The 20,708-nt window shown below is 58.2% G+C and overlaps 6 protein-coding genes across 6 annotated transcripts; 3 read left to right on the forward strand and 3 right to left on the reverse strand.

The window, feature by feature from the left end:
• The first annotated feature begins 31 nt into the window (after window positions 1–31).
• PHYSODRAFT_354895 (mitochondrial translation elongation factor Tu) lies at window positions 32–1,422 on the forward strand. Its single transcript, XM_009531818.1, has one exon. It carries the CDS (start codon window positions 61–63, stop codon window positions 1,309–1,311), a length of 1,251 nt encoding a protein of 416 aa, XP_009530113.1. The 5' UTR covers window positions 32–60; the 3' UTR covers window positions 1,312–1,422.
• A 246-nt stretch (window positions 1,423–1,668) lies between these two features.
• Window positions 1,669–3,507, reverse strand: PHYSODRAFT_249699 (hypothetical protein; the record flags this gene model as incomplete). Its single annotated transcript, XM_009531819.1, has 2 exons — window positions 1,669–3,478; window positions 3,500–3,507. The coding sequence occupies 2 exons, from the start codon at window positions 3,505–3,507 to the stop codon at window positions 1,669–1,671; spliced, it is 1,818 nt and encodes a 605-aa protein (XP_009530114.1).
• Window positions 3,508–4,929: 1,422 nt separating this feature from the next.
• PHYSODRAFT_249752 (hypothetical protein) lies at window positions 4,930–6,456 on the forward strand (the record flags this gene model as incomplete). The annotated part of the gene is made up of 1 exon (XM_009531820.1): window positions 4,930–6,456. One exon carries the CDS (start codon window positions 4,930–4,932, stop codon window positions 6,454–6,456), a length of 1,527 nt encoding a protein of 508 aa, XP_009530115.1.
• Window positions 6,457–6,642: 186 nt separating this feature from the next.
• Window positions 6,643–9,020, reverse strand: PHYSODRAFT_508501 (hypothetical protein; the record flags this gene model as incomplete). The annotated part of the gene is made up of 3 exons (XM_009531821.1): window positions 6,643–7,359; window positions 7,450–8,639; window positions 8,741–9,020. The coding sequence occupies 3 exons, from the start codon at window positions 9,018–9,020 to the stop codon at window positions 6,643–6,645; spliced, it is 2,187 nt and encodes a 728-aa protein (XP_009530116.1).
• Window positions 9,021–10,094: 1,074 nt separating this feature from the next.
• On the reverse strand, window positions 10,095–11,780 carry PHYSODRAFT_507909 (hypothetical protein; the record flags this gene model as incomplete). Its single annotated transcript, XM_009531822.1, has 2 exons — window positions 10,095–10,127; window positions 10,173–11,780. The coding sequence occupies 2 exons, from the start codon at window positions 11,778–11,780 to the stop codon at window positions 10,095–10,097; spliced, it is 1,641 nt and encodes a 546-aa protein (XP_009530117.1).
• Window positions 11,781–18,051: 6,271 nt separating this feature from the next.
• On the forward strand, window positions 18,052–20,564 carry PHYSODRAFT_427053 (hypothetical protein; the record flags this gene model as incomplete). Its single annotated transcript, XM_009531823.1, has 2 exons — window positions 18,052–18,093; window positions 19,818–20,564. Coding segments are annotated over 2 exons (789 nt in total), but the record flags the coding sequence as incomplete, so codon positions are not given.
• Window positions 20,565–20,708: the final 144 nt, after the last annotated feature.

Consider the following 20,708-nt stretch of genomic DNA (forward strand, 5'->3'; position numbering starts at 1 on the left):
GAGCTCAGCCACCAAAGCTCACTCTCCGCTCCTCAGCCCCAGACGCAAAGCTAAGCCAGCATGGTGTTCCTCCGCAAGCTCCTGGCCACGTCGGCCAAGGCCGGCCGCGCCGCGGCCACGCGCTCCATGGCCACGTTCGACCGCTCGAAGCCCCACCTGAACGTGGGCACGATCGGCCACGTCGACCACGGCAAGACCACGCTCACGGCTGCCATCACCAAGGTGCTGTCCGAGACGGGCGGCGCCGAGTTCACGAGCTACGCCGACATTGACAAGGCGCCCGAGGAGCGCGCCCGTGGTATCACCATCTCCACGGCCCACGTCGAGTACGAGACGGCCAAGCGCCACTACGCCCACGTCGACTGCCCCGGTCACGCCGACTACGTCAAGAACATGATCACGGGTGCGGCCCAGATGGACGGCGGTATCCTCGTGGTGTCGGCCGGCGACGGCCCCATGCCCCAGACGCGCGAGCACATTCTGCTGGCCCGCCAGGTCGGCGTGCCCGCCCTTGTGGTCTTCATGAACAAGGTGGACCAGGTGGACGACGAGGAGCTGCTGGAGCTGGTGGAGATGGAGATCCGCGAGCTGCTCGAGGCCTACGACTTCCCGGCCGACGACATCCCCGTCGTCAAGGGTTCTGCCCTGGCTGCCGTGGAGGGCCGCGACCACCCCATCGGCCGCGACGCCGTGCTGCAGCTCATGGACGAGGTGGACGCCTACATCCCGGACCCGGTCCGTGACTTCGAGAAGCCCTTCCTGATGCCTGTGGAGGACGTGTTCTCCATCTCCGGCCGTGGTACCGTCGTGTCTGGCCGTGTGGAGCAGGGTGTCATCAACACCGGTGACGAGGTGGAGCTCGTGGGACTGAAGCCCAGCACCAAGACCACGTGCACGGGTGTCGAGATGTTCAAGAAGTCGCTCGACCGCGGCCAGGCCGGTGACAACGTCGGCCTGCTGCTGCGTGGCCTCAAGCGTGACGAGGTGCTGCGTGGCCAGGTGCTGTGCAAGCCCGGCACCATCAACCCGCACACCAAGTTCGAGGCCGAGGTGTACGTGCTCAAGAAGGAGGAGGGCGGCCGCCACACGCCGTTCTTCAGCAACTACCGCCCGCAGTTCTTCTTCCGCACGGCCGACGTCACGGGCAACATCCTGCTCAAGGACGGCACGGAGATGGTCATGCCTGGTGACAACACGGCCATCGACATTGAGCTCATCCACCCCATCGCTCTGGACACGGGTATGAAGTTCAGCATCCGTGAGGGCGGCCGCACCATCGGTGCCGGTGTCATTTCCAAGGTTGATGCTTAGATATTTTCTGCAGAACGGCTGCAGTAGATACCTGGAAGCGAAGCCTGCCGAGCCAAACGTCGAGTAAGATGCGCGGAGAGTGTCGAACTTCGTAACCAGCAATACATACACAAAAGCAAAAACGTCTCTACTATCGTTTGCTTGATCAAGTTTACTGCGCAGGGATGGTGAGGACACTCGTCCAGCAGCACAAAAGAATGGATTGCTGGACACAAAACGTATGAAGCTACGTGTATCATCATTTCGTCCCTTGTTTGCATCTTGTTTACCATAGAAATCAATCTTTGTCTTGTGTGTGTCGCCCTTCGCAGATTGCGTCAAGCCTACTGCGAGAACAAAGAGTCTAGCAGTGGTGGCCTAAGACGCCGCTACCGATGCGGCCATAGCAGCCTTGGCCGAAGCTGCGGCGCTGCTGGTGGCGCGCGACTCCGAGATCGAGCTCTGGTACGTGCGGAAGGCGTTAACAATGTGCGGGAAGCTCGGTCGCAGCTCCGGCTGTCGGTTCCAGCAGGCCTTCATGAGCCTCGAGAAGAACGGCGGGCAGTCCCTCGGGATGTTGGGCCGCAGGTTGCGGTTGAGCACTCCGAGCGCGGCCTGGATCTGACTCATGCCGTCGTACGGACACTCGCCTGTGACGATCTCCCAGATGACGATACCGAACGAGAACACGTCGGCCTTCTCCGTGTACTTCTGGTTGCCCAGCACCTCGGGCGCCATCCACTGCACCGTGCCGCAGTTTCCTGTCATGGTCTGCACGTGGGCCTTGACACGGGCCAGTCCAAAGTCCGACAACTTGATGTTGAAGTTCTTGTCCACCAGCAGATTGGGACTTTTCAGGTCTCGGTGCAGAATCGGTCGCTCAAAGTGGTGCAAGTACGACATGCCCTTGGCCGTGTCGTAGATAAACCTGGAGCGCATCTCCTGGTCGATGGACTTGCGGTTCATGCGCAGCACGCCCCAGAGCGAGCCGCGCTGCAGCAACTCAACGACCAGCGCGCGATGCGGCGGCTCCATGCACGCGCCCAGCAGCCTGCAGATGTTGGGGTGCCGCAGCACGCTCATGATCTCCACCTCGGACTGGAACTCGTTTAGGATGTCGCTGCGCAGGTCCTGGCAGATGAGCAACTTGACGGCCACGCTCTTGCCGCGCCACTTGCCCTCGTGCACCTTTCCGAAGGCGCCCTCGCCGATCATGCGGCCCAGCGTAATCTCGTTGAAGTTGATGTTCTGGCTGTAATTGGTGGGGCGGTGCTTGAGCGCGCTCCTGTCCTTGTCCTTGGCCGCGTCAACAGGCGCGGGCGGCGGCTTGGCCGCGGCTGCAACATCGGGCTCCTTGTGCGCGACCTTAGCGCGGACATCCTTGTCGTCGGCGCTCACGATGGTTGCGTCCGTCTTGGCCGACTCGGGGTCGCTGTTGTCCGTGTCGGTCGTGGCCTTGGTGTCGTGGCCGGCGTTGAACCAGGCCGAGAGGAAGTGCGGGATCTTGGCCTTCTTGGCGCCGTCCAGCTTGAGCTGCTGCACGGGCTCCATGGGGGCGCCGATGAACTCGGTCGAGTTGCGTCGGCCGCGGTGCTTGGCCCGCCCATTGTCGTTGCGCACGGTGGCAACCGAGGCCTCGTCCGTATGTTTGGCCGCCTCTGTGGCGTCGGCCGGCGACTCTTTTGCCTTTTCCTGCTGCTGCTGCTTGGCCCTTTCCGCGCGTTGCTTGGCCTTCTGTTGCCGCCGGAGCTCCTCGCGGAAGGCCGCTTTCTGGTTGATGTCCAGCGTTGCGGCCTCCGAGTCCACCACCGGCGTCTCTAAGGCGGGCGTGGGCGACGGCCGCGGAGGCAGCTTGGGCGCGCGCCGGCCCGCGCCGCCGACGCCGTTGCCCATCTTGATGGGGGACCCCACCGTGCCGAAGAACGTGCTCGTGCGCGTGGGCGCCGCGTCCGGGTCGATGCGCAGCGCGTTGGGCTTCTTGCGGCGCTGGAACGTCAGCTTGCGCTGGTTGCCGCGCACCTTGGCGTTCTCCTTGTTCATGGCGGCGGCGTCTTCGCTTAGGTAGCTGTAGGCTAGTGCTAACCGCGCGCAACACCAACCCGCCGACCTTTGGGGTTGCTGGCGAAGAGGGAAGTGGCCGCGACGGTTGACCGAGAACGCAAGCCACTCGGTAACCCGAGCCGCCCCTCTGGAAGCGAGTCAGACGTACGTCGCCATAGTGAGCCGCAGTGAGCCGCTGAACTCTTGCAGCAGTCTCTGCCGCAGCGACAACCCAGGCTCAAACGACCGAGGGCAAGCGATTCGAGCGGCCAGCTGGAAGCCCCAAGTGTCAAATGCAAGGCGAATTACTCACAGAGTTGAAGAGCCGAGGGTGCAATGGGCAATTGCATCACTCACTGCTCTTGCGGCCGATTGACGGCGGCGGATTTTCGGCTTCCTCTCGCGGCGGCCATCGAGACTTTGACTTTAGCGCCGCCGCGAAGCAGCTTAGCTCAGCTCAGCGCATGTTGACAGCGCGCGCGCGGCTTCAACTCCGTGTGAAAGGACTGTCCAAGTCCGAGCCGGCTGACAGATGGATATGCGATGCCGGCGTCAACTCGCACTGCTCTCGGTCTCTCTCTCTCTCTTGCCAAGAGTCTTGGGTCTTCTGAACGGAGAGAAATTCGTCCACAGCATCTTTGGTGCGTGTTAGCGGATCTCATGGGTTGATGGACGAGCTTTCGCTCTCTTACCGCTGGTTGAAGGTGGCATCCCTGCACTATTCGTCGGCCGACCGCTGCAGTTGCACAAACGGTTGCAACATTGCGAGCTCTCCAGAGAAAGTCTCCGATTGCAGCGCTGCAGGTATCGCACCGCCAACTGCTGCCTCTCGGTGTATTGCGTCGGTGGTCAGCGCTTGACCGTGAGGACGTTTGGAGGACACTGTGGTTGAAGCTGACTGGAGGGAATTTTTTAGTTTTTTTTGCCAGGGGAAGAGTCCAGCAGGAGGCATTCAAAAAGGCAACAATGTGCAAGTTTTGGCGGGAAGCAATTGGCTGCAATTATCCTACTACACGCAACCTCTTCATCCGTGACCGAGATTCCCTCAGTGCGTGGCTTTTTAGAGGCAATCACTCGCGCCGACCGCGGTGTGGCCATGCGCGGCAGCCATCGGCCTGGCCTGGCTGCACCAAGCACTTGAGCCACGTGATACTTTACTTACTTACGTGCTCGACGTGGGGATCACTCCTGCCAGTGTCAACCAAACGCCTCAATCGTAGATGAACCTGCGGTTAAGGCTTGTCATTTTATTTTTTAGAGCCACAGCGACGTCGGACGAGCACTTTGCCACTTTCGAGGCGGCAGAGCGAAGGTTGACTCTCTTTCGAGGTGGCAGCGCTATGCATTTGGACGCCCACGCTTGGTCTTCGCTCTCCGTTTCATCGGATTTGACTCGCTGACTCGCCTCGCCTCTCGTAGCATTTCGTGGCGTCGCCTCGCCCCATAGACCGGGTTCGGACGGAACAAGGCGGAGATGCAGAAGCGAGTCTCTGGGATTTGAGGGGGCACACTGGGTGGCCGCGCCGAGTCTGGCGTTGCATGGCCACGCCCTGGTCGCTCGCTCACTTTTGCAGTTGAGACTTTGGCGCCCATACAGTAATGGACACAGCCAGCGCTCTGGGCGGCATCCCGCGCCTCGAGTTCTCCAAGCAGCGGCGGCAGCAGCTCGAGTCGACGAGCGACGACCTCGTGGAGCGCGCGCTCAACACGTACGATGAGTTCCACGCCAAGAAGCGCGCCAAGTCCACCAAGCACTGGAAGCTCGTGAAGCGGAAGAAGTCGCTCAACATTTACAGGGAGCGCGGCAAACCCAAGAGCGAGAGCCGCGTGTACATTTGCAGCGGCGTCATGCCCGGCTCGGTCGAGGACATGATCAGCGGCGCCTACTGCGACGACACGGAGAACATGCGCATCCTTATGAGTGTGACCACAGACAAGTTCCTGGATGGCCGAGTCCTGCACGTGTTCGAGAAGAACCCGATCACCAGGAGCGTCGTGTTCTCAGGTATTTTGTGGATGGCGCTCAAGACGCCGACGACTGCAACGCTGATCCACGACCGCGACATGCTCTACTACCAGCGGATCGGCCGCATCGTCGATCGTCGAGGCAGGTACTTCGTCTACTGCGTCCTGGACTCGGTCGAGCTCGACGAGCTCCCGGCTAACCAGCAGCACAACGTGGTGCGCGCCTCGCTCTCCATGTGCTATCTCTTCCGACAGGTGCAGGAGGAGTGGGTGGGCTGCTTCGTTATGGGCAACTCCTCCATGGGCGGCACCCTGCCGCGAAGTCTCAGTGAACTCATCACAGCGGAGCGGATGCTGGCTATAGGCAACATGCTGTTCGTGGCCCGCGCAAAGGCGTACTCGGCGCGTATGGCCAACAGCGCCGACCGGATCCCGTCGACCAGCAGCTCGTGTGACGTGTGTATGAAGAAGCCGAACATGCTGAGCGGCTCGCTCAAGCTCTGCATGGGCTGTCGGCGCAACACGTGCAGGAAGTGCCGCGAGTGGTGCACCGTGTTCCGCCTCGAGCTGCGCACGCAGAAGCCCGAGAGGGAGCGCTTCTGCTCGCAGTGCATCTCGGAGGTGACGAGGCCAACCATGTCCAACTTTTACGTCTGCAGTCTCAACGAGTCTACGAGCAACATGCCCGGCGGCTCCAATTCCGTGTCAAACTCCAGCTATTCAGGTTTCCAGCAGGGCAGCAGCAGTCCGTCGTCGTCCCCGCACTCGCACGACTTCTCCGAAGTCGACTCGGACGCGTGGCTCCCGGCTCCTCCAGATCTGCCAGAGAACTTGGACGGCCTCGCCTCGTTCGTCGAGCGAGCAAGCGCCGCCAACGCGAGGGATATGCAGTGGAACCAGGAAGAGCTCGACTACTTCTCGGACATCCTGCGCGAGTCCGGGCGATTCAAGCCAGACTTCAGCAAAAGTGCCGTCGGTAGCGGCCACACCAGCAGCAGCCACTCGAGACGAACGCAGAGCTACACGCAGGGCTTCCACCCGGGCAGCTCCCTGCCCCCACCCAATCATGAGAAACTCGACCGCCGGGTATCTCGGAGCTATGCGTCGGACGATTCGTCCGTGCCGCACCAGAAATTCTTTAGCGTAGATGAGCTAGACTAAATGACATGGTTCCGGCGCCGGAGCCCATTGAAAAGTATCTTAACCAGCAGAGAAATAGAGCAACAACTTTTACACATCACTAGGTACAATGTGCACGGTAGGTAGTGTAGAATTGAATCTTCATTTAAGTACATTCACTAGGTACACACACATATTCGCCCCTCCTCCAGTCTCTCTGCTATAAGCTTACAGGCTGCTGGTGATGACATCTACAACGGCGATGAGGATGTTGAACATCTGCGAGTACATGCCGAGCTTGGAGGCCATGGCCATCTGCGCCGACGTGTTGATGAGCGGTGCCGAGGGCTCCACCTTCTCGTCCATGTCCTTGCTGCCCTTGGAGCGCACCTCGCGCAGCTTCTTGCGGAACCGCTCCTTGACCCAGCCCTGGATCCGCAGCACGACGCTGAACCACTCCTCGAACTCGAGCGTGCGGATCGACTTGAGCACGAAGAAGGTGCGGCGCAGACTCTCCTCCTCGTGCGAGATCATCATGCCCATGAGGAAGATCACGCAGACGTAGCCGGCGTACTGCTGGTAGTAGTCGGGCGACATGCTGCTGGCAGCGATGATGATACCAAGAGCCACAACGAACGTCGTGTACGTCGCGTAGATGAAGCGCACGCGGAATCCGGAGCGGTGGGCGAACAGCACAGCGTTCAGGAAACCCATGTAGTACACGGGCTTGGGCTGGCCCGGCGCGGTGTTGTGCGATTTCTCGTACGCGTCGACGTTGGGACCCGTAGACACGGCCAGCAGCAGAATACCCATGCAGCACACGTGGCACGCAATGACCACAGACGAGAACACCTGCGTGGAGCGCACGTAGCCGCCCTTGTTGATAAGAACGTCGAGGACGCGGTCCTTGGTCGCGTACTTGATCTGCGCCGCCTCGACCACCAGCTTCATGCGGGCCGTGTCCTCCGTCGATCCGGGAGCCTCCGTCGAAACCTCACTCTTGCGGTCCCCAAGCTCCCCATTGGGCGCCTTGACACCGACGGAGACCATCGAGTCCCTCGTGAGCGCGGCGTTCTTGGCGTCTTCCGCCTCCTTTACCCAACGCGCGTAGAACGCCTTGCCCATGAAGTACATGAACAGCGCGGCCGAGAAGTAGAGCGGCACCGTCACGCCGAAGCGCAGCACGAGCGCGTACGTTAGGTCGCTGTCATCGACGAGGCCGTCCTTCTTGACCTTGAGGAACTTGATGTCCTGCAGCAGCAGCACGAGCTGGTTCAGCAGCAGCGTCCAGATGGCGAAGCGGATCGTGCGGAACACGCCCTGGTGCAGCGAGCCCGAGTTAGGGTTTTCGTACGGGAAGGGGTCAATGAGGTACCAGTAGCGGTAGAAGCACTCCTCCACCTCCGGGTGGCGGAACTTGAGCGACCAGCGGTGCATGAGCGTCTTCTTACTGAACTTGTCGGTCTTGATCTCGGCCACGGCGTCGGCGTCCATCGTACCGGAGAAGGGCAACTGCAGACAGAAGTTGCGGCGCCTCAGCAGCTCCTGACGGTACTGCGACACCATACCGCCGATGGCCGTGATGCCGTAGTTAATGGCCTGGTACGAGATATCCGTGTACGAGTCGAAGCTGCTCGGGACCGGCAGGTGGGTGCGCACGCTGGCCATGACGATGCCGTAGCCGAGGAAGATGCTCCAACCGATGCAGCACGACTTGACGAAGCGCATGCGCGTGATGCCGAAGATCGGGATGAGCAGAATCAGCAGCGGGATGACGGGGCCCTTGGCCTTCTCCACGGGCTTCTTGGCGATCATCATGGTGGCCACCACCACGAACACGACGGCCGTGATGTTCTCCAGGTACTTGCGGCCGAGGCTCGTGAACGTGGCCAGGATGCCGATCACCAGGGCCGGCAACATGATGCCGAAGGTCATGATCATGATGGTCGTTTCGTCCGCGTCCGAGCGGCCGTTGGTGGCCGAGTAGTTCCACTTGTTGGAGCGCCACTCGTTCATGTAGAGCGCCAAGAGCCCCACGAAGCCGATGCCGAAGCAGGCCCGCACCCGGTTCACAGACGTCTCCTGGGCGATGGCCAGGTAGTTGGCCTCGTAGAACGTGGGGGCCACGTTCGAGAAGAAGAGCGAGCGGCCCATGTTGGTCTGCTGCTGGATGCGCTGGAACTGCTGCGTGTAGTAGCTCTTGGCCTTGATCTGCTTCATGATGTCTGCGTAAAGGTTAACATGACAGGCAACAAACCAGGTTAGCACTATCGTAAAAAAAGGTTAAGCTAGTGTTAAACGGGATAAGCAAACGCTCGACACCCACCCTTAAAGCCACCCGTGTAATTAGGCGGCGCATTCGCGCGCAGGATCACCTCGTTGGCGTCCTCGTCGGTGTAGGGCTTGCTGCTGTGCGAGTGCACGCGGCTGCGGGCGTGGCTCTGCCTTTGGCTCATGCTGGCGCTCTGCCTGCTGCGGGACATGCGGCTGTGGTTCGACTGGCGCGGGCCGGCCTTGCTCTTGGGGGTATCGTTCTTCAACTCGACAAATGAACTGGTGCGCTCTTCCATGATGTAGGTGCGGTCCTGCTCTGCGGTGGTTGCCATTCACAGGCGCACTGAGCTCCAAACCTCTAACCTGCAACACCCACGCACGACGCGACGACGCGGTAAGCCCACTGGAGGAGGAGAGTTTAACTCATGGAATGCAACACTTCTTTCTTGTGGCCACGTACTCGGTGCTCCGTTCCTTGAGAAATCGGGAACTGGAGCTGCAGGCAAACGCAAAACGCGATGCAAATGTGCGGGCAGGCGCCGAGAGGACGTTACCCTAAATCGCGCTCGAAGGCAGGACTGGCACCAAGCGCGCACGCACTGACCGGCTGTCGACAGGTTCGACTGGCCCTAACCTGCAACACGCCTGCAGGATGGACGCCGCAAAACCAAAAATGACGGCGGCAGCGAGCTGAGAGCTGAGAGCTGAGTTGCTCACCCTTCGCAGCATCGAGGCGGGAAGTCATTGTTCACCCATGGCGCAAGGCGGGCGGGAACTGGAGCCAGATACGCATGACCCCTCCTTTCTGTAGCCATTGCATGCTTCCAGCGGTCGTCCGGTTGAAAGCGGACACCTTGCAGCTTCTAGAAGTTGCGGGGATTTGACTCCCTTGCACCAAAGCCCCAGCAGCGCAGGTGTGCGCGTGAATCAGCCCGCAGCCGATTATGGACTTGGGCGCTGCGACCTGCTCGCCGTCCGCAATCGAGTGCACGGCCAACTAAATGCCGGCAAGCTGCAGGTGACCGCTGCCTCTGCGCGAACGGATGTCGGCAAAAAAGCGGAAACGATTAAGCAGCAGCTGACTTCAGCATTGACACGCCAAACGTCCGGTTCGCCATACTCAAACCAAGCCAGACCTGATGTATCACTTTGCACATGATACATGTAGATCCTGCTAAGATCGTGGTTACCACTGGTAACTTTGCCCCGATGGCAGGTTGCCAACACGCTCACGTCGATGGTCATCGCCCACCCGACGTCTGCTTTAGGTGCAGCCTTCACTAACATATCACAAACCTCTACTAAGTACACGTGTACCCAAACGACAACATCAACTCACTCTATCACCATTGAAACTACAGTACCACACCACCACCACCACCACCACCATTCCACTTCAACGCAGCTCAGTCAAGCTCATCGATGCACACGGTCTTCGGCTTCGGGTGCACGCGCGACGACGACAGCTCCGACTCGGGCTCCACCGGCCCGGGCACGCGGATCCGCGCGTACTCCTGCCGGTCCTCGTCGAACACCACCGTCCACTCGCCGCTGCACTCGGTCCACGGACCGGACTGCACGGCCGCCTGCTCACAAAAGTACCCGGGCTCCTCCGCGTACAAATGCTCGGCCGTGGGGCTCCCCGAGTAGTCGTAACGTTCGCCGTGCGCTTCCTCCAGCGGCGACTGATGCAGCCCGTTGGACGTGGCCGAGCTGCTCGAGTTGTCCCCGCTGTAGTGCCTCCGCCGCGACGACGCCTGGCTGGACGGGGTCTGCTGGGCCGAGCCGCTGCGATGCCGCCGCTCGCGACGCCGGGACTTGCTGCACAAGCTCTCGAGGAGCTGCGCGATCTCCAGCAGCTCCTCCTCGTTCCACGTGATGCCCTCCTCCTCCATGGCGATGCTGTCGTGGCACCGCCGCGTGAACTCGGCCAGCTTGTCCAGCCGCATGGACCGGTCGAAGCCCGACTTGTTGGCCCCCGACCACTCCGACTTGTGCTTACCATGCCGGCCACTGTCGGTCTCGCCTGAACGGGACGACCCCAGGCCGGAGCGGCACAGCACGTCGTGCACCTCCTCCAGCCCTGCGCTGCTCTTGGCCCCTCCGGGCCGCGTCACCTTGTCCACGCACAACCGGCAGAAATACTCCGTCGCAGGCTTGGCCGACCGCAACTGCAGCCGGAAGACGTAGCGGCGCTGCCGACACTTCCGACACACCTTTTGCCGACACCCCATGCACTGCTTGTGTGCGAACCCGAGCATTTTCGGCGGCGGCGACAGACACACGGTGCAGTGCGGCGCTCCGCCCAGCTCGGATATCCTGTCGCTACTAGCCGCCATCAACGCGGAGAAATGCTTGGCCCTGGCGCAGCGCAAGAAGTTGCCGGCACTCAGCACCCTCTCGGCTGCAATGAAGCTCGAGATACTCTGCGGGATGATCGTGGACAGGTTCATATCCCCCAGCGTGAACACGCCCAGCCAGTCGGGACTCAGCTGGCGGTACAGATAACACCACGAAACGTCCACGCGCTGCACGCCGCGCTCGCGGTTGGCCGGCCGCTCCGGCAGGTCGATGGACTGCAGCACGTGGTAGGCGAAGTACTGGCCGTCGCGGTCCACGATGCGGCCCATGCGCTCGTAAGTGAGGAAGTCCTTGTCGCCCAGCAGGCCGCTCGTGCCCGCGAAGCCGCGCATGACGAACCACTTGATGCCTGCGAACACGATGGGCGCGCGCAGGTCGCGCGCCTCGAACACGCGCAGCACGGCACCGTCCACGAAGTTGTCGCTCAGCAGGCTCTTGCAGATGCGCAGGCTCTCGGTCGAGTCGCAGTACACGCCGTTGAGCGCGTCGTCCAGCGTGCCGGGCACGATGCCGCTGCCCAGCAGCACGCGCGGGCCGTCCGAGGCGTCCGTCCGCGGCCGGTAGACGTTCATGGCGTTGCGGCGCCGCACGCGCTGCCACGCGCCGAGGCCGCGCGACGCGTGGAAGTTGTGGTGCGACGCCAGCGCGCGGTCGATGAGGTCGTCGCACTGGCGGTCGAGCTGCGCGCGGCGCTCGGCGCTGAACTGGACGGCGGGCACGCTCGACGCCATGTCGTCTCGGAATATGGCAAAGTGGCGTCGTCCTTGTGTCGGTCTGACACGCTGGTGATGGGGGCCTCTGATGGAGTGGGTTCGGTGGACGGATTGACTCGGAAAATGTATGCGAGGGATGTTGCCAAGCGCCAGCTGGTTCTGGCGCGATCGCCACAATTCAGACGCAGTCGGATTTGGGAGGAAGACCAAGCAGCGTTGTGAATCACACCTTGCCATCACAAGTTGCCACAAGTTGTGAAAACTTGTGATGGGCGATGTACATGTAAGCATGAGCTATTCCGGTAACGTGAAGTGCCGGGGACCAACATGGGCTTTGAACTTGCCGCCGTGCTGAACCCCGGGGCTTTAGATGTACGGAGTGTTTGGCGATACGGGAACCTGCATCAGCTCGGGCATGGAGCACGGAATGCAATGGCGTGGATAGTACAGACTGGGACGAGTCAGTGCTGCCCCGGAATGTGGACCGCCAGTACCCACTTGGACTCCAAAAAGACTCCCGTTTGCATGAATCAATAAATAGCGCTGTACACACAGATCAGAAGCACGTTGTAGCTCGACTGGAAATGCTACGTGCCACTCATGGCCTATGCAGGATTATTTGTCCAAATTCCGCGATGCAATCCAAACGCTCTCTACCCGCGCATACATCAAGCGAAGAATTCTGCTTCAACTCGAAGCCCATGCCACGAAGAATTTGCAGCGTTTCTAGGCGAAACCATCGAAGAAATAGCGGCACACCGCCAAGCCCGAGCTAAACACAGCGCTATGGAAGTCTCACTAAACGGCGGTCACAACGCTGTCGGACAAAGGGGACAAGTTACCGTGATTCTGCAGTTTTACAGTCGTTTCTGCATATTACATGTATTAATACCTAGTCCAAATGAGACGGTTTCAAACCATTTAGAGTTTTCGAGATAATCGCAACCCAACAGACAACGCATACAACACCCTTCTTAGGTTAGACCGACAACAAGAAACTTTACGCTGCTAATAATGCCAAGTACTAAGATTGGGAGGGGTACTGTACTAAAGTTTTAGTGGAGAGTGGGTTACTATTAGAGAGTGGGGTACTCTTGTAAGTCCCCACCAAATGTAATCACAAATGAGAGGTGGGGTACTAATTGAGGGTGGGGCACAATTTAGAGGATACTATTTTAATAGAATATATTTAAAAATATGGAACTGGCGTGATTATTTGTATATTAATATAACACAGAGCATCAGAAAAAACAACAAAGTGTGATGATAATTTGATTTAATATTATATATTAATTTAAGTTTTCATCGAAATATTATTTTAACCGTGGTTAGGAATTGCTATTTTGTAGCAGCATCTAACTTGCACTTTGAATTTTTTTCAGAAACACAAACTAAATAGACTGGTACTTTTGAAAAAATGACAAATACAGTCGAATCATAACCCCAACAAGATCTTTTAAGGATAAAACAAGGATCAAATTTGAGGCAACCCCCTTGATTTCGTCTTTACACGTAAGAAGCTATGACAGGTATGGATAGAAAAGGTCTGTATTCGGTCTACATGAGGGCTGGACCTGTTTGCGCTAGAGTTGTGATACTTTTGCGCAGCAGCTCGACCAAAAGGTCACTCGGACCGTATCGCTTTTTCGAGTTTATCCTTACGTTAAGGACAATAGCTTGGCCAATAGTAGAAACAAGTGAAACCGTCGGCGACTCTTCGCGTCCAACGCGAGGCCCTCTGTGATCGTACATAAGTGTGTGCATACAAATGCTAGGATGATTTTTATCCTTAACCGGCCAGTTAAAATCAAAATCACCCTAAAATTGAGACCGCCGGATTTGTTTCTGTCCTTATTTTAAGGATAAAATTTGTTGGGGGATAAATGCTTGAAAAATAAGGCTAACCTCAATGCAACTGGGAAAATAGTATACTGTATTTAATAGAATATGCTGTAGGATATAACGGTATTCCAAATGAATAGTGTACCGTATACGATTTGGCTTTATCTATTAGCTGAAGCAAAAGAAGAAAGGCTTGTAGCATAATATTTGTGTCTAAAAAGGCTAGTCCAACAAGCAACACCTTTACGTGGTATCAGTAGTTGCAAGTTGATACAGCGAATGCGTCCAAATGAAATCTATGTACTCGAAAGTCCGAGCAGGGACATCACTCAATACTGGAAGGCCCACGAAATGTACTGAAAAAAAAAGATCGAAAATAATGTCTTTAAAAAGACAACAGTACTTGGGGCGTTTGAAAAGAGTTTGTTGGTCGTGTTTGTTTTCGAAATGAGGCTCATTGTCGCCACCTAGCTGGCAGCTAACAACTATTAAAGACTTGTTCCCCCAGATGACAAACTTCGTCATCTAAGGAGTGGGCGTATCGACTCGCTTTTCTCAGCGTCTGCTTTAAAAAGAGCCCTTTCCACCGCTACAATTTTTTTTGAATATGTACAGCATTCGGAAAACTAATCTATTTAGCATTCTCCGTTAGAAAATTCTCCATTAGGTTACATCATTTATTCGATGCGTTACCCCCAGACATATCACTTTGTGCCTACTTGGGTCTTGTTCATGATGACGATGCATGAGCATGGCGTCTTCCCTACATACAAAACCTGGTGTTTAGTTACCCCAAATTCTAAAGAAGTATACTTACAGTTACTAATAGTTCTTGGAGATAAGTAGCGTTCTACTATTACGTTTGAACCAACCAAGCCAAGTAGGTTCCACAATGAAAGAGCCACGGGTTCACTGGGACACCACACGGTCATATGTCGTGTAGGAACACGCACTAAATTATATAATAGCACACTTTCCCCACCAACAACACCCACCAAGTCCCGATGACTCAATGGGCTTGGTAGGGTTAGAACCTGAAGGCCCAGGAACTTTCCCTAGCACCGGGTTGATGTTTCCTCTGTGCACCGTGTTTCCGCTTAGTCAACTGACGGAAACCCAGCGTCACCAGCCACGAGCAAAGGCTGACACGCTCTCACACACAATATAACCTCGCAGGCCCTCAGGAAGGAAGGGTCCCAGCCAGTCACGGCTTGATACGAGGGTGCCGGAGCTATACTCCGACGGGAAGGATAAATGGAGTGCGCTCTCGCTCCTCCACTACACGGCGATGACTCGCCCTTCGTATACACGGCCACTTCTTCACTACTCTTGGCCTGACCACGGGTAAACGCACGCTACAATACTAGCAGGCGCGTCCATCGACAGTCATAATCCTACCAACAGGTTTATCCAATTGCTACGGGAACTCACCGATAGCCCGGACGTCTTCCTTGAGTGGTTGGGAGGAAAAGCTGTTCTGTTCTTGTCGCCCAAAGGGCTTATCTGTTCTATATTCTCTTTCCTATCGTTCAATACAAATATCTAGTATAAACGCGTCCGTTTTGGATCTTCCCAAGTAACCACCGACCCTTCAGAGCCTTCTCGACGCCCCAAGAGGCCTCTCGATGACTCTATTGGGCGATGAAGACTTGGAGCAGTCGCCGGGGCTCGAACGGTCGTCTTAAGTGCGGATCTCGGGTCAAAGTTCGCTGTAAGTTCGGATCGTACTTGAAGTCCTGGGTCTCGAACTTGGGTGTCGACGAGACTTCGGCACCGGTCCAGAATGGCCAATCAGCATCCGCCGAACATTGCTGAACATGTCCCGACGACTCGGGTCGCCACTGAAGCTTGGTCGTCAGCTCGATTCTCGTTTACCGCCAAATCACTACACCACAGCTGCCCCCACCACTATGTGAACCACATGATGGCGAGCGTCGTGGTGCGTTCTGCTTCTGCTTCCTTTCGCTGTTAACGACGTCTGGTGTTGTTTGCCCCGGTTGCGTGCTTGGTAGGCGTCTGCGTTGTCGTAATGTCGCGCCGGTGGCTCGCTGCTGTAGGCTTACCTGGTCCATAACTCGGGTTCGCACCGAGCCGCCGGGGCCGGGTTGGCGACCGCCGCATAGTGTCTTCGACCTCGTCCGGTATAGTGCCGACATATTGTCCGCCTTCGCCGCCGTTCGACGACCTTTGTTGAGTTGAGCAGCGGTGGCATCATCGCTTTCGTCAGACTCTGCTTCGTAGACAACGGCACGACACTCCATGACCGCTCGGCTTGATTCTGTACAACCACCCGGTTCTCGGGAACCATACGATGATCAGCATCATGATGCGGCCGTAGACTGCGGTAGCTCCTTGCGCATAGGCTTCAGCAAGTTCCTGCGGCCGGTCCGGTCCTCAGAAAAACTTCTTAGCCACCATCTTGTCGTAGCGCGTCTGACCCAGCGTAGATCCTGCTTCAGGCGCTTCGAGTCATCGGCAGTTGTCAGCGCACCTCCGTCCGAGCTCCAAGCACACCAAGTCTTCGCCAGCACTGCCCTTGAGTTGTTGGGGGAAGTTGTAGTTCGTTCCAATCGGGATTCTCCATTCGTATCATTCGCGTTCAATCTCCATGTAGCATGCAAAGCTGCAGTAGCCATTTTCGTCTGCACTCCTGGGCTGCATTGCCCCAGGCGCAGTTCACCGTGAGATTGAGTTGTCGCGGACGGGGGCTAGGCGTTGCGCACGACCACGACACTCTTCCAGCAAAGTCCACGTGCAGCATTGGTGCTTGTAGACCGCAGAGGTTGGTACGCAGAGACCTCGATTCCATCAGCCTCTTTGACCCGCTCCATGTACGGCCAGATACGACTGACCCAGTCGACGCGAGATCTCGGTGTGCTGTTGGTCTGTCCGTTCTCTGGATAACCTGCACTATCTACACAAAACTCGCATTCACCAGTCGTCGGCAGTGGTTCCATTGTCTTGTCGGTCCGGATCGGTGGCTTCGTCTCGAGCTTGGTGTGGTGTGGTAATTCCACTAAAATCCTCCTCTACCAAAAGTAATTGAGACACCAACAACACGCTAACCCGCAAAGGTAAGCGCTTATTGGATCAAAACCTGAAGACCAGGAACGATCCCTTACACCGGGTCGGTTGCAAGCGCCTCTGTGCACCTTAGGTTGTCTTCGGTCAACCCAAAAACCTGTACCACTAGCCACGAGCTAAGGCTAGGATACTATGTAGCGCTTTCGCGCAACCCCACTGCAGTCCCTCAGAAAGGAAGGGTACCGGCATGTTAGGCCTTATACAGGGGGACCAAGATAAAACCTCGGTAGGTAGACTAATACACTCAGGGATACTCTAATCCCACAAATATATACCGAACGATACTCTAATACCGTTCCTGCCTCTCCGGCCACGCCAACTCTTGGCGCTGCCAAGGAAACTCTCGGTCAATGCACGATAAGCTCCCCGACAGGCATCCACACGCAGCCGAGCGTGTCCAGGCACTACAATAAGCTAGCTACACTTACCGAAGTCGGACTTGACCCTTGTTGGCTTTGGGGGAAGAGTGTCTTTTTATTACTGAGTTTTCTGAGGCCCTGGGGGCCTCGTTCTGGCCATCCTATGATGAGTCCTATGTCCCTATACAAATATCTAGTGTGAACGATCGCAATAAGGCGATTCCGGACACATCAAATGACGACCGCGGCTACACTAATAAGTGCGGCCGAAGTACGTAACTAAATGCATCTGTACCTAAAAGTGGGTACCATGAAGCCTCGTTCGGGGTTCTATTAGGACCCGACGAGGCTTCGGCCACTGCCTGTCACTCTACCGAGGATAATGTCATCATCCAATCAGAAGCAGCCATCTCCGTCTCTCGCTTGACCTCGCCTTGATCGCCCCTTGATTGAACTTGATTGTCGGGCTGGCGGGTCAACAGCGTTGGAAACTGCCACTTTCCAATACCACAACTGCCCCCGCCTCGACGCGAGCCTCCCACGGTGGTGAGCGTCTAGGCGTCCTCAGTTCTTCGACTCCATGGCTCCTCCGTCGCGTGCATTCGCCGACGCGGCTGCCGCTGCTCTTCGGGCTCTCCAGTGCTCCGGACTGGTACGTTCGTCGCTCCCGCTGCCCCTCACTGTCATTCGGATCCTCGTTGTTGACTCCATCTCTTTCTTGATCATCTCAGGGAGCTGTTGATGTCGCCACCGACACTTCGGGTCGTCGTCCGGCGCGCCAGGCTCGTTCGGCGGGTGCCCCCGCCCCTATCGCCGCTGGTGCTGTGCCCCCAGCCCCGGCCGCGCCTGCAGGTGACCCTACGCTCATTCCTGCCGCCTCCGGGACCTCGGTCGACCCTCCACCGGCTCCTCCAAGTAGTCCTGAGTCTGCTGCTGGGGCGACCGAGACTCCCTCGCTGGCAGTTCCCAGTGAAGAGGCTCCCGACTCGCCGCCGACACCGCCGCCAAGCGCCAGCGCTCCACCGTCGCCAACTCCCGCGCCTTCGGTCACGTTGGCAACTCGCGGGTCGTCGGTGGGGGACGAGGCAGCTGTAGGGGGTCGCGCCGGAACTGGTGCTGGCCCGGCCGAGGTTCCTCCGACAGCGGTCGTCTTGGGCGAGCAGCAGATGCTGGAACTCGCTCGTCTCGTCGTGGGTGTTGCCCGCCAGCTCGAGTCAACGCTGCTCTCGACCACAGCCTGCAAGCTGCTACTAACGTCGGTGAGGTGCTGGCTGCCGCCGTTGCTCCTCCGCGTCTCCCTCTTGCGGAGGCTGATGAACTGGTGGCCCTCCGCCGCGAGAACGACCGGCTGCAGGCAGAGCTCTCCGACGCCAAAGATAAACTCGCTGAAGAGATGAACCTGCGGACCAAGTCGGACTACTTCCTCGTCTCGGCCAACTCCGAGTGCGACCAAGGTCTGGACCTCGTCCAGGACATGCGCGTCCAGCTCAGCAACGCCAGCGCTCTGTTGATGCAAGCGAACGCGACCATCGCTCACCACGCTGACGTCACTCAGTCGTTGGAGAAGCGGACGCTCGTTGCTGTGGCCGATTCGGCCGCTGCTGTACGTCGGAACACCCAGCTCCACGAGCGTATAAGTGCAAGCCTCGTTACCTACAACACTCAGTTGGAGAGGCTTCGGAAGCAGTTGGCCGACCGCGACCGAGCAAACGTCATCCCCGCACGCATTCAAGCGTTGACGGACGAGAACAACAGCTTGCGGCGAGCGAATTCTATCCTTCGTCGGCACTCGGCAGCACACGGACTCGACGTCGACACCTTGGTCCTGGCCTCAGCCGGCATCTCCGCCGCAGAGATTGATTGGAATCTTCTCGGGCTGTCCCCACCGACGGTCACTGTCGAGGGTCCACGCCATGACGAATCCTCGTCAGAGGAGGGAGAGGAGTCCAAGACGACCGACGTGCCGATGGCTGAGTCCACCGAGGCTACGTCCGCTCCCGCTGCTTCGGTGGGCGCTTCTGCTGGTTCCCCGGTCTCCACTGAGTCGTCATCGCGCAAGCGGGGTCGGCAAACCGAGTCTGCTTCCGTCGGGAATACGGCATCCCAGCCTCCTCCTCACAAACGCTTCGGCAGACCGTGAGTCGACCTGAGGGCCAGGGCTGCAGCGGCCGCCGCGCCATCTAGTCCTCGTTCGGCATCAGGAGAGATTTCCCCGCATCCTCGGTCGATGGCGCGTCCAACGACGGCTCGCTCAAGCTGGTTGGAGTCTCAGCCTCTCCCGTACGAACACTCAGACGTCCCCTTGTATCCTCGGCTGGCCCGTCGCGCCTCGCCTCCCTCGCCAGCCCCAGCCCAGCAGCAGGAATCGTCTGACGTGGAGTTTGGAGGGGGTATGAGTCCTAGCGACACTTCACAAGATGATCTTGAGCCCGGCGAGATTCCGGGGGTGTCGGCCAGCGCTCAAGGTGTTCAAGGTTCTGCTACCGAGCCTTCCGGTACTGTCATCGAGGTTCCATCCGAGGTTCCACCTTCGGCGGCGACTTCCATTCCTTCGCCAGTCTCGTCTGGTACAGCCGGCGTCGGCCGTGCCCCTCGAGAATCGGCTGCTGGGGTCACCGAGGGCTCTGGCGGTCCGCCAGACCGTTCACCTAGCGGTGAGTCGCCTCATGAGTCCGAGACTTCCGAGGACCGCGCAGCGTTGTTCCTGGAGATGTTCGGCCCCGACGAAAGAGAGGAAACCTCGGTGGCGCAACCTGTCGCTCCTTTGGAGGCTCCTTCTCCTCTGGCTGCCGCGACCGGGGTTCCTGTAGCTTCACAAGCGGCCACCGTGCCACTCCCGAGTCGACTCCACACTCGGTCGGCCTCTGTTCACGCTCGGGCGATGGTAACAGCAACGGTGACAGCTTCATCGAGGGCTGGACCTGCGTCGATTGCCCCAGCAGTGGTTGACGCTTCCGACGTAGCTCCTGGATCGCGTAAGCTCAGTGGTCTTGCTACCCTGTTCTTGGAGCCGGGTTTCACGGCACCCGGAGCGTCGGAATGCTGGCATCTCATCCAAAACGCCAGTGTCCCCCTCGTCTTCGAGGACGACTTGGTCGCCCCCAGTTCAGTGGATGGAATCGTGGAGTTTGGCTTGTGGACGGATCCTGCTCACCCCTTCCAAGTGTTGCGCCAGCTTTTCCCAGACGAGCCTTGTTTGATCGATACGACGGGTTTTCCATCCTCGGTGGCTATATCCCGTCGTGCAACTGGTCGGGCTCTTCTCGTTCGCCTATGGCGGCAGTTCCAGGGGTACTCCTACCACTCCACCGAGAGGGGCGACCTTGGTTTCGCCTTGTGGGAGCGTCGCCACTGGATTAGGGGTAAAGCTGTCAAGGCGTATATCGACAACCTCGCCAACACCCTCGGTCAGCGCAACGTGCAAGTCCTAGCGCTTCGACAAGCGTGGTCCAAGTACCACCGAGAGCGCAGTTATCGTGCAGATCGCTTGCGAGACCCGATGCTCCACAAGGTGTGGAATGGGGCCATTACGTACGGCGGACAACCTCCACAGCACCGCACCGAGGTTTTGCTGGAGCCGTCGTACCTGCAATACTCGTTCGAGGTGATGGAGTGGGTCCCCACTTCCGACGACTGGGCCTCCGAGGTGGCGGACGTGGAT

This window comes from Phytophthora sojae, assembly GCF_000149755.1.
Source record: "Phytophthora sojae unplaced genomic scaffold PHYSOscaffold_5, whole genome shotgun sequence".
Taxonomy (NCBI): Eukaryota; Oomycota; class Peronosporomycetes; order Peronosporales; family Peronosporaceae; genus Phytophthora; species Phytophthora sojae.